The sequence below is a fragment of the Dryobates pubescens genome, chromosome 30, assembly GCF_014839835.1.
Source record: "Dryobates pubescens isolate bDryPub1 chromosome 30, bDryPub1.pri, whole genome shotgun sequence".
Classification (NCBI taxonomy): Eukaryota; Metazoa; Chordata; class Aves; order Piciformes; family Picidae; genus Dryobates; species Dryobates pubescens.
The window spans coordinates 3,216,351-3,234,884 of NC_071641.1; the positions used below are offsets into that span (position 1 = coordinate 3,216,351).

Consider the following 18,534-nt stretch of genomic DNA (forward strand, 5'->3'; position numbering starts at 1 on the left):
CGATCTCCTGGGAAAACCACATCTGGACTGTGCATCCACCTGCTTTAAAATACATTAGTAAATGAAGCGCGAGGGGGTGCGGTGGTGGACGAAGCTGCGCAAGCGCCAACGCCAACGCCAACGCCAACGCCAGCCTCTGCTGCCCTCCTCGGACTCCGTTTCCCAGCGGCGCCCGCGGTTGGGCTCTGCAGGCCGCGGGGGCGATGGCGGCCTGGGCGCGGGCTGTGCGGGGGCTGCTGCTGGATGTCAGCGGGGTTCTCTACGACAGCGGTGGCGATGGCGGGGTGCCCATCGCCGGCTCGGTGGAGGCGGTGCGCAGGTGGGTGCCGGGGGATCGGTGGAGAATGGCTCGGCCCGGTCCCGACCTCTCTGCTCCGAGGAAGGAGGAGGAGGAGGTGGAGGAGGATGTCGAGGAGGAGCCAGTGGAGTGAGAAGCCGGCCGGGGCTGGGGGGTGTGTGTGTGCACCTCAGAACATGGTAGTGTAGGCTTGCACCCGAAAATACGCGCTGTGGGCTTGGCCCTGGGGTCTGGAGCCTCATGCAAAGGCTGGCAAGGGTCGGGGTGTAACTCCCCCGGATGCTCGGCTACCCCGGTTTGCTGTGTCAGGTTGACTGCGACAGGACATGGACGTTTTAGTTCACCTTGGTATTTTTTTCCAGGCCTATTTTTGCTCACTTTGGTATTTTCCAGGCATATTTAAGCTGCAATGGAATCTTCAGCGTTTGGGGATCTGCTGTCCCTGCACTGGTAGGGAAAGGAGCCTGGAGCAGCATGGGCAGATCACATGAAATCATAGCTTGTATTTACTGTTGTTGCAGCACATGTAGCAGGAGTGGGCAATATATAAGAGGTCTGGTATGTTCCCCCGGTGGTGATTTTAAAACTATTGCCACACTGGCATGGTGCTTCTGTAAACTGATGAGCTTTGTTGTTAAATTAGCTGGGACTTCTTGTGGAGAACTTGTAACCCAAATGAAATGGAAAGTTGCTGTGCTGCACTGTTTGTCCAGCTTAGATGCAACTCAAAAGCAAAATATTGCTGTGGCTAGTTACTCACCAGTCCCCAGAGGCAGTAAATGTTTTCATTTTCAACCATGTAATACAATTCATTTAACAGGCCAAGTAACCACTGCTAAGGGGACAGTGATTTCATTTGTAGAATCATAGAATCATTTTGGTTGGAAAAGACCTTTAATTCCAACCATTCTCTAACTCTACTAAGGCCGCTACTAAACCATGTCAGCGCCACATCTCTGTGTCTTTTAAACACCTCCAAGGATGGGGATTCAACCAACCCCATGGGAAGCCTGTTCCACTGCTTGAGAAGCTTTTCAGCTGGGAAGTTCCTTCTAATATCCAACCTAAGCCTACCTTGGAGCAACTTGAGGCCATTTCCTCTTGTCCTATCACTTATTACTAGGGAAAAGAGACTGGTGCCCCCTTGCTACAACCTCCTTTCAGGTAGTTGTAGAGAGCAAGGTCTTCCCTCACCATCCTTTTCTGCAGTTAAAAATTTAACTGTAATTAACTAGGTTCACTTGTCAGTGTGTCTGTATTGGCCCTGCCTGACCAGAGGAGCAGAATGGGGCTGGGAGAGAGCAATGGCCTCAGGGCCGTCTTTGTTTAAAGCTAAGTGTTGATTCATGGCTCTGCCTCAGTGGAGGAGTTTGTGGGTTTCTGGAAGAGCCTTTTGGCTCTATGTGGTGTTTCACTAACCTGCACTGGAAAGTCTAGGTCTCTTTTGGTGGCACATGTTGCTGCATCTACCCCACCTGAAATAGTTTAAATGTTCACTGGGCCTGTGTGATTCATTGACAGCCTGCTTGGTGAACACCTCTGCAGCTTCTGTCTTCTGGAGCCACCCCAGTGGCGAGTGCTTTTACTGAGCAGGGAAATATGCAGCAAAAAATATTGAAATCACTAGCATTAATCACATTTGGTTAAATATGTGCCTACATTTAAGTGAAACCATCCTGGCAAAAGCAAAACTGGAGAAGATGCAAGTGTATTCATAATAAATCTTTGCTGCTTTTAATTCCTTTTTTTGTATCAGATCTTTTTTCATGTGAAATACATGTAATGGGCACATAAAGTGTCATTGAATGAATTGTCTACTTTCAGCTACAGGGTGAGAGCTCCCAGCACTGTCAGAAAGCAGCATATGAGGCAAGTTTAAGGCTTATTGAGGCTCTTGCCTTGTGTGTGTTGCTCAGCTGGCCAGGGAGACCTCCAAGTGCCGAAGTGGCCACTGAGAGAGCTGGCATTGCAAGGGAATTCAGTGAGATTGGGCAAAGGGAAAAGTTGCTTTTATAGGGACATTGTATTGTGATATGTGATTTTTTACCCAAGGGGTTGTGTATGATTTCTGTTCTCATTCCTTCAGGTCCCCTTTGTGCAATATTTCAGCATGGTTTCTGTTCTCTTGTTTTTCTGTAGCTGTGCTACAGGCTCAGGATTCAAGAGAGACCCAAAGAGAAGGCTTGTAGCAAAATTAAAGTATTTCTTGGCCCCTGGATGTGTAAAGCAGCTTGGTTGCTGACTGCAAAGGGACAGACAATGTGGAGTGGCTTCTGCCAGAACTGAACCTCCCTGGCTTTCCTTTGTGTCTTGCTCAGATCCTCTTGTTAATATTGCTTCCCACTGACACTGTAGCTGAAGCCTGTGCCAGACAGTCTGTTGGTGAAGGAGAGCATTCTTCTGCTCTCCAGGAGAAGGAATCTTAAAACCTCTTCTCATCTCTGGCAACTAGTACTTTCTGCTGCCTGTGCTGAGTTTGTGCAGCATGTAGCATGGGACAGCCTGGATTGCAGTGAGGTCTCCAGGCATGTCCAAAACAAACATAAATAACAGCAACTACATAATTGCTGTCAGAGATGAGACCATTCCTTTAAAACCCAGGACATATTCTATTATATCTGCATTGTAACTCATCAGATGCTTTTGACATATTGTTGTTTGTTTTTCTCCTAGGTTTTTAAACTTTGTTTTCCATTGGGTTGCAGGTTGTTAATTAATAACTTTTGTCACTGCATTTGCTGAAACCTTGTGTGTGGAGGCAATGTAAACTGCAACTTAACTTATAGCAATGCTACAAGTATGCTGGTGGAAGAGGATTAAAACTCTGGCCTTGGGCTAAATACCAGATATTATGGGCTTTTTCTTGAAATACTGGAGATGGATACTTCCTCGTTAGAGGTTTCTGCAACTCAGCAGCTAGTACAACCTCTCTGCCTGTCTGACCTGGAGGGGTTTGCAGGGATATTTGAGGAGTGTTTGGATGCAGCAACAGGCTTCTTAAGAGAAGTTGATCTCATTTGTGCAGGATCTGTTGAGCAGTGGTAGAGGACTCGATGGTGCCGGCGCATACCATGCTGTGTCCCCCACACTGCAGCAATTTGTGGGCTGTCATAGGGATTCTCTGCAGCTCCATGCACAAGGTTCATTTCCCAGGGAGCGTGTTTGGAACACAGTCATTGTTTTAGCATGTGTGGCCTTTGAGGAGCTTCATATCCATGAGCAATGGAGAAGCAGTGGTTATAGCTGTAGAAATTTGGGATAGCAGGAGAAGTGGCAGGAAGGAAAAAAAACCAAAATATTTTGTTCAGGTCATTCAGTGGTTAAGAATAATCATTTTCCTTGGGTAAAGTTAAGTAGCCTTATTTATCTGCCTATTAGGTTGGTAATTGTTCTAGCTCACAGCATTTAAAATCTTCATTGACTCATTATCTAATTGCCAGTTGGGCATTAATATTTGTGTCTGCATCATTGTACAGCTCACTGGTTTCAAGCAGATAGATTAAAACTAAAAGCAGCTCTTTATTAATTAATTCATTTCTGTATCAATTAAAAAGTCCTAATTGTAGATAGTTAGGAACTTTAATTCAAATTGATATGATCTTTTGCTAAAAGAGGTGTCTAGAGTCTCCTAGTGCATGTATATGTCCAATAGGAGTCCTAAATAACATTTTGATAATTCAAACACTACAGATATGGACTCATAACATGACAGCTGACCTGTTCTCTTCAGCTTGTCTTGCTACATCATCTCCCACATGATTACAGCAATTAACTTTGTGTAACAACATACAGTACACACCAATAAAAATCGTAAGCAAACATGTTCTTTTGCGGTTGGTTTCCTATGACTAAAGCCATTTCAGCCTCTTAAAACTGTATTTGCTGCATTATTTTTCTTGTTTTCAGCCAAATTCTGCTGTGTGGTTATTTGATAGAGTAGGAATGTAATTTCTGCCAGTAGAATTTGGCCTGATTTATATTTGTGATGCCTGCAGGAGGGAGGTTCGCTTGTTTGTCTGTTTTCAGCTAGCAGTAGAGTCAGATGGAGCAGAAAAATGACCAATGAAGCTGATGGACACTGAAGCATCTTGACCAAATGACATTGTTACACACTTCCCAGTGCCATAGAGAACCTCTTGAGGAAAACAGCAGTAGACACTATACAAGTTGCTAGAAGTTGTGAAGAAATATTAAGTATTACAACTGGAAATGCTTTATTTATTACTATTCTACCTATATCTTTGATGAGTTTTACCTGTACAACATCTGTACCATACCTGCACAATATCAGTGCGCACTGAAAGGGAACTGGTGAATCAGAGGCCAGAAGCATGAACCACAGAAGTATTTGTTGTGCAGAGCAGACCTCCTTCTCCACTCAATGATAAGGTGAATCCACATCCTTCTTGTTACTTGGCAGGAGTATGACAAGCAGGCATGCCCATACCTAAGGACACTGTCAGCCTTGTTGCACTCTTGGTTTGACCCAGAAGCCAGGGGACCAGAAAAGTCATTAAATCTGCCCATGACTGTTAACTTTAAGTGGGGATATTGGAGTGGTGGCTGACTAGAAAACCCAAAAGCAGCTTGATGAGATAATGTGACCCTTTAAAACTTTTAAACCATAACATTTCTTGATTCTTTGGTTTACTGTGACATACATTTGTTGTGCATTCGAAAAAGTGCTTATAACAGAGACAAAACACATCTCTTCTGAGTGTGTGCAGTTAACTGGCAGAGCAGATCAGAAAGCCCATCGATGACTTAAAGGCTTCTTCTGGAGCCAGCCTGAACAGTGCCTCTGTACTGTGCTCTTATTGTCTTAATTGATTTACACAGCATTGACATGAGGTGAGCTATTCACTTTTTATCTTACAAATAGCAGGGAGCTGGTCTCTTACAAGACAGGAGGTGGTTAAACACCAATAAAAGATGCTCAGCCTGTGCTCTGTTATTTGCATTTACAGCTGTGTGCTGATAGTGTTGCCATTAGCATATCCATATGAAAAGCACACAGTAGTTGGATGTTTACAACATCCTGTTGTTTGGTCAGGATAGTGCATCTGTTGGCACAACTTTCTACAGAGTTCTTTAAAAGAACAACGGAAATCTGGGGCGCAGGGAGGCTGTGGAGCAGCTGGACAGTTGTGTTAAAATAGAATACCTGGAGAGCCTAACAAGGAGAAAATTGCAAGGAGAACAAATGGAACTGGAACCGTAAAGCAATTCAGCGTGAGGGGATTCGGGTGGGACAGTTGTGAGCTTACAAAGAGCCATCTGAAAGGGTGTGTGTGACAAGGAGGAGAAAATCTTTGTTGTTGCAGAAGGTAACTGTTGTGTGGCTTAGCAGACTGTGCAGATGTTCTGAATTTCAGAACTTGCTATGCCTTCAGCACCTGGGGTAGCAAAAGAGTTATTGTTCAAGAAAGATGTTCAAATGAACTATCGAAACTCTTGTGTAAATATCCATTTGTCTTTGCACTTTCTGTCCATGGAAGAAGGTTAGGTGTCACCTACCCTTTCTGAAGTAGCAGAGGCACAAAAAGATGAAATAGCTCTTTTCTGTCTTGTAGCTGTTCAGTGGTAGATCCAAAAAGAGATGCAGGAATTGATCCTCAGTGGGTGCAGTGTTGTCGCAGTTCCACTCTGGCCAGTAGCATTAACTCTCGCCTCAGTTTACCTTCCTAACCCATATTTGCTTTCCCAATCAGCAACGTTCATTAATTTAAAAAATAACCAAAAAAAAATGTGTTCCTGAAATTGTGGGGATACATTTGTTGGAATACAGCTTGGTCTTTGACCTATTGTAGTGAAAAAGTGTGATACTTTAGCTAAAGCAGAGCACAAGAGAGTGGATTCTTTATACAATAGGCTAAATGAAACCTTTTGAAAATGTACTTTCTTCTTGTGAGAGGTAGAATTAATTATTTACAAGCAGGTGCTGTCTGCCTACAAAGTAGGAGTTTGACCTGACAAACATAACTTGGTTCTGACTGAAAGTTTAATGGTGTAATTAGTAGCTTCAGAGGCAAACCCAACAAACTGCAATTAGTGCAGAATGAAAACTCTTGTAGTTTGATTAATTATATTGTCCATATAAATGTTTTGCTTAATGCAAATAAATACATTCCAAACTTGCTCATGCCAACTGAATTATCAAAGTGCAGATCTTTTTTTTAATGACAGCTTCAAAGTGGAAAGCTGCCAAGTATTTTGTCTACCAAAGTTAATTTTTTACAGAACACACCTATGTGTTGGAGTTGCACTGGGTGTTGTGCTGCTGTGATCCAACAATCAGTCAGCCACTACAAGGTGAAAAGTGTCAATGAAGTTCCTGCAATATGGTTAAACTCTGGGACTGCTAGGAGTAATTTTTTAAGTTGAGTTGGTAGTCTGTAATTACTAAATGCATCTTTCTACTGAAATAATGGCTCAGAAAGAACTTTCTTGTATTCTACTTTGTGCTTATTTCCTGCAGATTCACTTCCAAAGCATGTATTATTTTTATTAACTAATTCTAGATTTCACTCTTGTGGCATATTGTTGTCTACAAATCTGTAGATGAATCTGTTGTCTGCTCTTCCTCTGTTCAGGCAGGTGGAATGTAGTTTATGGTATCAGGCAATCTGTTCAGTCATTCTGGTGGAGAGCTATATCCAGAGATCAGAGTGAGACAGCCTTCATAGAGAGTTCAGCACAAAAGAGTTCAGCATGACTTCATGTTTGTCTTTATCTACAGCTTCCAGTATTTATTTCTACCTCCAAAATATTCAAGGTGCTTGAAATACCCAAGTAAAGGCATTGGTAGGTTTTATAAGTTGGCTTTGAACTACAATTCAGTGATTTTTCAGGTTTTGTGGTCACTGTCTTAAAGTGGTATTTCCAGAGTCTTTAGTTTTATAGCACACTCTTTATTTCACCCTTGCCCACCCTTAAATAACACTGGCCTCTTTTCTTGTGGCTCCTTCATATGCACCTATTAATCTGCTTCATTCCTCTTCAGAGGTAATGCCCTCCTATTGTTTTTTTTTTTAATCCCTTTTGCAATCCCTCCTTTGGATTCCTTCCAAATTACCCTCTTCTATATAGAGAGAGAGGTGAGCCATATAAGTCTGAAGAGGAAATTGTGCTCCTGAGAGAGCAGATGTAGAGATGAGTTTCAGACACAAGAATGCAAGGGGTAGCAGGGCCAAAAAGTGCCCTAGGTAAGGGTTTGTCAAGCCAGCCTTGCTATGTGGAGCAGAAAGCTGGACCACCAGAGAATGGGGGTTTGTAATGATCTTGGCTGTACTGGGGATCATCAATGAATGGAAGTACCAGGAGATCAGAAGTGTCTGAGGGCACAGATGATTTAGGTACCTGCCTTTGTCATCATTTCTCACCATTTGGTGGTCTGATTTTAAGTCATCATTTTGGGTGTGATTTTTAGGTTCCGGCTAAGACGTTATTGTGTGCTGTGGTTCTCTACCAGCCAGGCTAAAGAAGTGGTATAAATTTATTTTCTCTTCAAACTCTTTCTTCTTTATTGACCTTGGTCAATGTTCAGAAGTCATTCTACTTTTGAATGTTATGCTTCGTTTTTTCTTGGCTCAGTTTAACCTCCTCTTGCCAGCAGACATTTTACCTGTAGCACCAGCACTTTGGCCCTTGCAGAGGGCAATACATAAATGTTAACTCTGACCAGGTGGGAGGAAGACATTCCTGCAGGAGTCCTGGTTTTACTCTGTTGCTTGGTCTCGGGCAGATAACTCTGTGATAGTGGTATTTTCTCATGTTCCTGAGATTGTATTAGAGTGCTGACAGGTTATGCTGAAGCACACTGGTATTTGCCCACTGATGCAAATATGTCAAACAGCATGCTTTCTTTTATTTTAAATTAAAAAAAGGAAAAAGGCTCTGAAAAACCAAAAGCAGGATGAAAAAACAGTTGGGGAATTCTCATAACCTCTCTTCCAAACCCCTTTGAAGTTGGTATTGGACAGTTTCCAAGCTCAGGTTTGTTGCATCTTCCAGGGTTTTGCTTTCCGCTGCCCTGCCCCATCTGCACAGGGCCTGCTGGATGTAGGCAGGGCTCTCTTTCTGCTCCCATGTTAGGAAAACCCTCTGCAAAAAACTGGCCAAAGATGGGAAGTCTGAAGTTTAGTCTTATAGCTGTGTCTTTAGGTGCTCTGCTATGTGCAGGACAGCATGAATTTAAGATGGAGTGATGGCTTCCAGCACAGATTCCAGGACCTTTTGTGTTTTTTTCCTTACTGATGTCACAACCTTTACATAATCTGAATGAACAGTTTTTGTGTTTCATATGCCCAAAGGCTGCCCATAAAGGTGGGCGAGGGCAGTTGGTTAAGACTGCACAAGGTCAGTCAGGATGTCTAATAATTGTCCTAACACTTTACCTGTTATGGAACAATAATGAGAGTTTTTTTCATTATTTTCGGGTGAGTGAACCTGGCAGATGCTGACAGCCAGCAGATGTGTAAAGTTCGAGGTGATTTGTAAGGGACTGGCTCATCTGATGCACGGTAATTGCATTGTGGGACATTGTCACTCAGCATCCTGTCCTGCTCCAGCAGAACGAGGTAAAGGTCAGTTCAAAGAGCTGGCATAGTGTGAGGGGCAGCTCAGGGCTGAAATTAAAAACCTCATCTCCATCTCTTCCCTGCATGTGTGCTCACGGCATGCCTGGAGCCAGGTGAGGACCCCACTTTTAGATTGAGGGGTTGTTTGGGCAATGGAGCCATTGGTGTGGTCTGGAATGGTCTTAAATCCCTCCTCTCATAAGGCGTAGAAGTATCCTTAACACCTGTTGGTGCGCTGGTTTGATGCTCATCTTGGTCATGGAAGTTTCTTTTGTGACTTGTGCCTTTGCTTCAGTGTCTGTGTGCTGTGGCAGCTCTCTGGACAGCTGCTGCCTGCTCCACCAAGTCTTTTCATCTGCTCCCTGTGCTCTGCTGTCCTCTCTGAGAGGGGCTCCAACAAGTTTCTTTGGGCACAGAAATACTTTTAGCCAAATTTGGCATTTGTGACATTCCAGAAGGTCAGAATCTGCTCTCTCTTCACAACCTGTTCCCACACACAGGTGAAGTCCAATTTTCCCCATTGCTGCTCATGGGCATTAGGAATGGTGTGAGCAGTTGTGTTGGAAATGGAGCAGATTTACCTGATGCAGGTGAGCCAGCTGATGTCCCCAGGCAGGGAGTGAGAGATGTCCTCGGGATGTCTGCAGTTCTCTGGAGCATGCAGAGTCCCTGCAACACAGTGCTGCCTGTCTTTTTGCTTGGCTTCTGCTGTAATCAGGATTGATTTCTGGTGCTTCTGGAGTTGGGGTGGGATCTTTATCACAGCCAGGATGTATGGAAGTCAGCTGAAGCTCTGATTGTCTCTCCTGGGTGTGTCTGTAATACAGGTGCTGATAAATCTGTAATACACTGGAGATCTTGGTAAAATCTGTGTTGTGTATGTTATCTGCTGTAGCCTCTTTCTTCTGTATTTGCTGCAGGTATCTAATCCCTTGCTCTTTATCTTGTAAGACATCACATTACAGATTTTGTGCTTTATTCTTCTAACATCCTCATGCTTTCCAGCACTAGAAATCACTCTAACTTGCTCTGCATGTACTGAAAATGTGAGCACTGGTGGCTGGATCAGCTCAGCAGTTAAGGTTTCCCAGTAATCTGGTCAGTTTAGCAGCAGTGGCTCCAGTACAGCGTTGACTTGCTGTGCAAATCATCTTGCCTCTGTTAGAGACCTTTAAGGTCTGTCTTAGTTCCTTCTGGTGCATAATCTGACCATGAAAACTGAAGAGGAGTTCTGCTGTAAACACAAGCAGAGAGAGGATTTCTCTCATGTTGTTAAAATCTCTCCCTAATTATTTATGCTCTAATAGTTGTTTGCTGATGCATGCTAGCCTCCAGGCTCTGTTTACCATCCCTGTGTTGAGCATCAAGAGATGGATTCATCCCAATATGTGTACAGTCATGCAGCTGTATCATCCAAGGGTTTGGCAGAACGCTAGCAGAGGGTCTCTCTAGAGATGCTGATGCTGAAGGAAGAGGTGTCTTTTCCCTGAAAAAGTGTTTTGGAAGAAATAAACCTTCTCTGGAGTTCTTGTTGATATATTTTTTGTTTTCATGTTCCAGGATATTCTTGAAGGTTCTTTTCATGTTTCATCAGAGGACTCTCATTTTCTGACCAGCTTCCCCTAACTCTTTGTAGACTTCGCTTGTTCCTAAGCATTTCTCTGGGGAATAGGAGGCTGAGGGGAGATGTTTTTGCTCTCCACAACTACCTGAAACAAGGTTGTAGAGAGGTGGGTATTGGTCTTTTCTTCCTGGTAACAAGTGGTAGGACAACATGAAGTGGCCTCAAGTTGCTCAAGGACATGTTTAGGTTGGGTATTAGAAGAAAATTCTTCATTGAGAGTGTTCTCAAACACTGGAACAGGCTTCCCATGGAGGTGTTTGAATCCCCATCCCTGGAGGTGTTTAAAAGACACAGAGATATGGTGCTGTGGGACGTGTTTAACACCGGACTTGGTAGATAGATAATGATTGACTTGATGGTCTTAAAGGTCTCTTCCAACTAAAATGATTCTGTGATTCCATGATTTACTGAGCTCCTGTGTTGAGGTGGTAACTGTTGGTGGCCACGAAGGCGTGAAGCAGTCCAGGATGTGTCCAGACAGCTTCTGGTTTGGTCAAGCCAGAATGTAACTCTGTTTTTCATCTAAAACTCTGAGAAAGAAGTTAATTTTTCAGTATAGGAAAACAGTCTTGCACTTGACTGCTCATTTGTCTGCACAGTTTGGTGTTTAGCGTTGTTCTTGGATACATTTCATTGACCTTTAGGAACAGGAAGAATGGGGTCTTATTCAACTAATGTCTGCTTCCAGGACTTGTGAATCACAGGCTTTTCTTAAGGTGTGCAGGTAGGCTTTGCATTTAGAATGGTATTTCTTTAACCATGGCACACTCTGTTATGTTTTGCTACATCTCCAAAATGCTGCTTTGCTTTTCAGCTACAGCTAAGCCCGTGCTTTGAATAACAGATGTGGAATACTGTCATCCCACTGTGACACCAATTGTTCATTGTTCTGAGAAGGTCACATCATAATTCATTAACAATAATTATTCCCTGGGTACACCCTGCACTTCTTCACTCAATTGCTTCATTAACTTGTGCGTGAATCTCACATTCGCTGCTCCAATCAATGAAGATATATTTATAATGTACAAGTGGATGCTATTAGTTACAATATATTAACTGCCTAATTTAAAAGAGAAAAGCTATCTTTATGAAGGGCAATTAACCACTAAGTGTAATTGATAATTCACATACCTATGATTAGGAAAGACAAATAATAAGAAAGAAATGAATCACCTGCGTTATTGAGGAAGACACTGGCGTGCGGCTTTAGCAAGCAGAAGGGGCTCTCTGGGCCAGGACTGGATTTCTGAGAACCCTTTGGTGGAAAGTTCATCATCAGCTACAACACCTGGAGGTGGTTTTGGTGTTTGCACCCAACTGATTGGGATAATTTTCCTTAGAAAAGGAAGCCATCTTGTTTTGTTATCTTGAGAATCAGAGTAGGGGTTTTCACAGAATCATGGAATGATAGGGATTGGAAGGGACCTCTGGAGATCATCTAGTCCAACCCCCTGCTAAAGCAGGATCACCTAGAGCGGGTTGTACAGGATGGTGTCCAGGTGGGTTTTGAGTGATTCCAGAGATGGAGACTACACCATCTTTCCGGGCAGCCTGCTCCAGTTCTCTGCCACCCTCAACATAAAGAAGTTCCTCCTCATGTTTGGATGGAATCTCCTGTGCCCTTTACCTCTTATTCTCTCTCTGGGCACCAGTCTGGCCCCATCTTCCTGACACCCACCCTTTAAATATTTGTAAGCATTTATAATATCCTCCCTCAGTCTTCTCCAGACTAAAAAGCACCAAGGCCCTCAGTCCTTCTTCATAAGAGAGACGTTCCAGTCCTCTAAAGAGAGACGTTCCAGTCCTCTAATCATCTCTGTTCCCCTTTGCTGCACCCTCTCAAGCATTTCCCTGTCCTTCCTGAACAGGCAAGCCCTTAACTGAACACAGTACTTGAGGTGAGGCCTTACCAGGGCAGAGCGGAGGGGAGGAGAACCTCCCTCAGCCTTCTTGTCCCTCTTTTTGATGCATCTCAGGATGACATTGCTCTTCTTGACCACAAGAATGTGTTGCTGGCTCATGTTATCCTGCACCAGGACTTCAGGCCTTTTTCCTCAGAACTTCTTTCCATCAGGTCAGCCTCCCACCTTTCCTAATGGAAAAGTCCTTTTTCTTCCCAACACAAAGAAAAGTAATAATGTTTTAATATGAATTTATAAACTTAGCCCCAAACTTACCTAGGTATCCAAATCTTAGGTCCTCAAAGATAGTTCTGTTCAAATTTACACTAAAACTGACAAAATGTAAGCTTTTTATATATTTGAGGAGCTAAGTGGCATTCCTTTTGGCAAATGTATTTATAAAAATAGTGATACCTTTTTATGCTTCTGATTTTCCATGGCAACTTTAAGACACATTGGTTCTCCAAATAGCTGATAACTCATCTCTGTAGACAAGGCCTTTTGGTGACGTCTCCAGTAGGTCAACAAGTTACTCAGAGGCAGAGGGCTTGCATGAGGTCGCAGAATGTTTGGTCCACAGGAACCACATCCTTGGCTCTGGGCACTTGGGGCCATGTTTTCAATGCTGGAGAAGCCATTTACCTGTAAACATTTATTGATGTTTGTGATTGAAGTTGAAGAACTCTATTTCTCAGAATTACCCACCAAGTAGCAGCAGAGGTGTTCAACGAGAGATGAAGTGATAAATGTAGCTGAAGCCACCCCACTGTTGATATAAGCATCAGTGCAACTAGATGGCTTCTTGCCTGGAGCCTGCAGAAGTGTAAAACCTTGCTGGTACTTCCAGCAGATCACTGCAGCAGGTGATCCGTAAGTGGAAGGGGCAAAATCCAGGTTAAAATGCTAGTAGCCAGTGGTGTCACAGCAGCTGCTCCACTCATGGCTGCGCAGTGCCGTCAGGTCCTATGAGTCTACATCCATGGACCCCTTTGAAGCAAAGGAAATGCATCTGAGGCTTTTTGATGTGCGTGCCTGACAGACACTGGTATCCTGGGGCTGGTGGACATCACCTCTGCTGCCGTGGTCACCTTACCATGCTGTAGCAAGGGCCCTGCACGTGAAAACTGCATCTGTGGTGCCCAGAATCAATATTTAGTGTGTCTTGGTCACAGTGAAGGCTGCTGATCCTGTTCTGGCATTTCCTCTTTGCATTTTTTATTGTAAGTATCCAGGTTGGGAGTGGGACAGCACAGCTGATGCTCTGCTCCTTTTCCATGTCTGGTTTTACTCAACAGGATCAAAGCGTCTGGGCTGAAGCTGCGGTTCTGCACTAACGAAACCCAAGCAACCCGGGAGAAGTTTGTGAAGAAGCTGCAGGGCATGGGCTTTGACATCTCCGTGGCTGAAGTCACCGCCCCAGCACCAGCAGCCTGCCGCATGTTGAAGGAGCGTGGCCTGAGGCCGCACTTGCTCGTGCACGACGGTGGGACAACGCTGCAGCGGATGCTGGGACATGTAGGGGGACAGCCCAGAGAGATGTAGGCATTTGTGACAGAGCAGTGAATTCCCATAAGTTGTGTGAGGAAGAGCTCCCAACTGTTGTTTTCCTACAGGGAAAGCTTTTTCTTTAGTCATGAGACTGTGGAATATGCCTCAGTGGACTGGTCTTGGTGAGATCTCCATGATAGCAGTGGCACAGTGAAAGCACAGAGTTGTTCTGGGGGTCAGCAAGTACACAGAAGAGCCTGCTGCTTAATCACAGGTACTAGGAGTTAGGTGAGGTGCTGTGCAGGACACTACATTGTCTTTTCTTTATCATGACAAAGTTCAAAGTGTTTTCTTCTGTGGAGTTTGGGTATGGAGAAAGGAGGTTGCCCTTGCTGTTGTGCATTCTTATTCAGCTACTCAGGAGTTTGCCTGTGTGCTTGGGTATGATGAGCCACTGAGACATGGGTGGCAGGAGCTAAGGCAAGGATAAGAAATGGTTTGGTTTGCTCTTTGTTGTAAGGCAAATGAATAGCAGGATACGAGCAGGAGTAGAGGGGTCTGAAGAAGTAGAAGGGGACTTGATTGAGACATGAATTTATTACTTTTATTTTCATGTGTTGGGGAGTGAATGAAAGGAAGCACAAATCTGGGGCAAACCCATCAGTTCCAATAGGGCCTGAAAAGATAAAGGATTTATGAATTTATTTACATTTTTCCTCCTTCTGTAGATCTTGTCCCTGAATTTGCAGAGATCGATAAAGCAAACCCAAACTGTGTGGTTATTGGAGATGCAGCAGAAAACTTCACCTATGCAAACCTTAATGAAGCTTTCAGAGTTCTGATTGGGATGGAGAAGCCTGTTTTGCTCTCCCTTGGAAGAGGGTGAGTTAAGCACTGTTTGTTTCTTCCTCCTTTTTTTTTTGAAGAAAAAGCTTGACCCTGGTGATCCTTCAGCTTTATCTTGAAGATGATGTCCATAGGAAGGAATCCCTTGTTGCTCAGTTTAGGGTCACCTGTCCTGTCTGCTTCTCCCTGCACGTCCGCCTCTTTCTTACCGCACCCCAGCGTGGCACACAAGATTTAGCAGTGCTCTTGGCCTGCACCCTGATCCTTGCCAGTAACTGACCATCAGTGCTCTCACTGCTAGAAGCAGCCACTGGCTGTGCAGACATGCCCTGAACTTCAGAAGGAGCTGTCGCTGAGCAGGGACTGATCTGAGAAGTCAAATCACTGAACAGAATTAGTTCTGGCTAGCTCAAACCATGGCATTAGTAATAAAATATTTGCTTACTTGGTCATTCATTGATGTAGCTCTGAAACAGACCTGTTACTTTTTTTTTTTAAATATTATTTTTCATTAAAAATACAGGGGGTTGGGATAGCCTAAGATCAGTTTTCACCATGAGCCTGTTTCTGTCAACTGATTAATCATTTAGGTAACATGAACATGAGTTCTGAACAAGTTGTCCTGGTAGGTAACTTCTCTGACTCCAGGAAGGGAGATTGTGAATGGGATGGATGGTTTCCCTCACTCATGGATGCAAAGGGCCATATACAAAAACCAGCCACAAGCCAGCTTTGTTTTGAATGTTTGGAGTCAGTGTAACTGGGTGGACCTCAGCAAGGGATGGTCCCTTCCAGCCTCTAACACTCTGGATAAAAAAGGTCTGCCTTGGGCAAGTGGGTTGGTTTTGCTTGAAGTTTTAGTTCATTCCATGGAAAACAAAAGTGTCAGAGTCACTGAAGCAGAATGCCCTCCTCCTGAAAATGGAGTGATTTACATTTAGCATCTGTTTTGGGCTGAGAGCAGGAATTGGCTTTGTAATTTCTTCTGTCATGCCACTGTCAGAAAATTAAGCTGTTTACGCTAGACTATAGAAGGTTAATGGCTGTTCTGGCAAAGGTCAAGTGGTCATTTTAAAGGAAGCCTGTGCTGAATAATCAAAAATGGCAGAAGGATAAGGCATAAAATCTTACCTGTCTGCTCATCCTACCTTTTTTATCCTGTCACATAGAAACTGGCATTTGCTTTAATCAGGAGAGCTTGGAAAACCTGCATTAATTGCAGAAAACCACCGTAAAGATACTAACTCCTTTTATAAGCTTCATGGCTCTAGAAGAGTTTTTAGAAGGACCAAAATTTATTATGCAGGGCTTACACAGTTTATGGTAAACAGTGCTCTGGCTTTCCTCATGTGGGAGGCTGGTGACAAGCAATGATGGTTAGGTGTTTGAGATCCCCTTCCAGATATACTGAAGGTGTTACAGCTGCTGGATAGTTCTAGCCCTCATCTTATGTCTGCCAAGAGGTCCATCATTGATTAAAGGAAGAGAGATGCAGTCCTTTGGAGCAGCTAGTACTCTGTGCAATAAAATACAGGCCAAGTTCATCCTTGATATAAGCTATCTGAAATCCCTTTGAACCTATGGAGTTGTCCCAGCTGCCAGATGGGCATCTGGTGTGAGATCTTTTCTCCAGGGTTGCACAGCACTGAGCCTGTCCTTTACTTAATTCCTGGTGTTAAATTAAGGCCCTGGAGTTTCTGATGACTTGACTTTCTGTTGCAGCCATATGGACATCTGCACAGGCACAGAAACAATAAAATGTGGTTTCTTTGTATTTAACTGCCATTTCATTGGAACTTTATCACTTTCATTTCCAGACGCTACTATAAGGAAACCGATGGTCTGAAACTTGATGTTGGAGCATATATGAAGGCATTAGAGGTATTTTATAGCTTGCATTATGCTCACTGGCTCTGTACACCTTGTTAAAAGAGTAGCTGGCATAAATATGGGTCATCTTCTCTAATTACTCACCTTGGTGGAGGAAGTTTCCACAGATTGAAACTCATTTGCTGCATTCTAGAGATGGGTGGATTAATCTGTTTTCTGTCTTTGTTCTTGATTTGTAATTTTATTTATGATGTGAGCCTTTACCGTTGTGGTGCCTTTATTGGGAGTGAGGCCCCCAGAAGAAGTCAGAAAAGGAAAAGATGGAATGTCACCTGCAGAATACCAAAGGAGCACCGAAGGCCCGTTTTATGTTTTGCGTATCGTTGTTAACACAGCCCTTGCCCTTAGCAGTTTACAGCATAAGGCCCTTATTCTGCAGGACACTTGAGTGCAGTCCTGTTTTTTAAGCTTGCTTAGCTCCATGCAGGACTGGAACCCAGTAGATAAGCCAACCTAAGGGTGCAAGAAGGAGAGAATCATTATGCTCCATTTTATAGGCTTGCAGAGATAAAAAAACAAACACAAAGTGAATGCAGAGATTAAAGTAGAGGAGTGTGCAAACATGGAAGACAGTGGTTGTGATGTGCACTTCATAGAATCACAGGTTGGAAGAGACCTCAAAGATCATCCAGTCTAGCCCTTGACCCAGCACTGAAGGGTCAACACTAAATCATGTCCCTGAGTGCCAGGTCCACAAGCTGCTTAAACATAGTTTCTTTTTTTTTCTTTCCTTTTTGTTTTCCTTGCAGCACATTCATTTATATCCATATCCATTCAGACTAGGAACAAGCTAGAAAGACCTCATTTTCCCCAAATTTCCAGCACACCACTGATACTTGGTGTCAGGAGGATAAGAACTTTTCAGCTTAGACTGGGCACTTGGCTCATTAAAAGTATGCTGAATGGTTGAAGAAATCCTGTGCATCTTTCAAGACCCTCCAGTACTTCTGATCATTTCATATAGAGGATATTTGCTATTTTTAAGAGTGATGCTCTTACAAAAATGAGCAATACTGGAGCTGAGTGTGAAGAGTGCTCTCGTGATAGAGAATGTAAAAGGTTTGCAACTTGAGATGTTTCAGGAAGACTTTCTTTCCTGCCAGAGAGCATTTAACACTTCTGTTACCCAAATTTTCCAATATTCTCCTTCACCTGCTAATCCATTATGGTACTTAAGGGCAAAAGTCAATAATCACATACTTTTTATACAGGTGACTGGAGTTGTGGAGTTGAACAAATCCTTTTCTGATCTGCACTTCTTGTGTGTCTGTCTCTTCTTTTTTGCCAGTATGCTTGTGATGTTCAAGCTGAGGTAGTGGGAAAACCAGCAAAAAAGTTTTTTGAGTCAGCCTTAGCAGAAATGGGAGTTCCACCACATCAGGTAAGATTTCTGATGCTGTGACTGCTGGCTGTGCTGTGTAGTTTCACTCCCTGCTGCATTTTCTTCTGATTTCTTGTCTTTCATGGAGAGTTACGAAAGAGTACGAGGGGAATGGGGCCAGGGGGCCATGGTAAACTTAGGGGGAATATAGAAACATTTTTTCCCAAACCCAGTATGTTATACATGCGCAGAGAAATGTTTATATTCAGGATCTTCCATGAATTAAACCAACAAACAAAAAGCAAATATAAACCCCAAACAAACAAAAATAGAAGAATCAAAAAAAATTGAACAGAGGAAAGAAAACCATAATGTTTGTCCATTCTATCAAATGGTGTGGGGTAGACAAAGGAAGACTGAGAACCAAGAGAGTAAATACTATCTGTTGAATTTCTTCTGCCCTCTTGATACTTCCTACCCTCCTCAAAGATATGACATTATTTTCTCTGCTCTTTTGAGGGTTCTTCTTGACTGCCTGCCATTTACCTTCTCTGGGTCTATCTCTCCTTGCAGCACATTTATGC

At 43.5% G+C, this 18,534-nt stretch overlaps 1 protein-coding gene across 1 annotated transcript in view; it reads left to right on the plus strand.

Moving 5' to 3' along the window:
- Nucleotides 1-202: 202 nt before the first annotated feature.
- Nucleotides 203-18,534, plus strand: part of LHPP (phospholysine phosphohistidine inorganic pyrophosphate phosphatase) — a 91,520-nt gene continuing 73,188 nt past the window's right edge. The window contains exons 1-5 of the mRNA XM_009907156.2: nucleotides 203-319; nucleotides 13,701-13,888; nucleotides 14,622-14,775; nucleotides 16,557-16,620; nucleotides 17,918-18,010. Coding sequence (XP_009905458.2) covers nucleotides 204-319; nucleotides 13,701-13,888; nucleotides 14,622-14,775; nucleotides 16,557-16,620; nucleotides 17,918-18,010 — 615 coding nt within the window. The 5' untranslated portion in view covers nucleotide 203. The remainder of the gene's footprint in view (nucleotides 320-13,700; nucleotides 13,889-14,621; nucleotides 14,776-16,556; nucleotides 16,621-17,917; nucleotides 18,011-18,534) is intronic.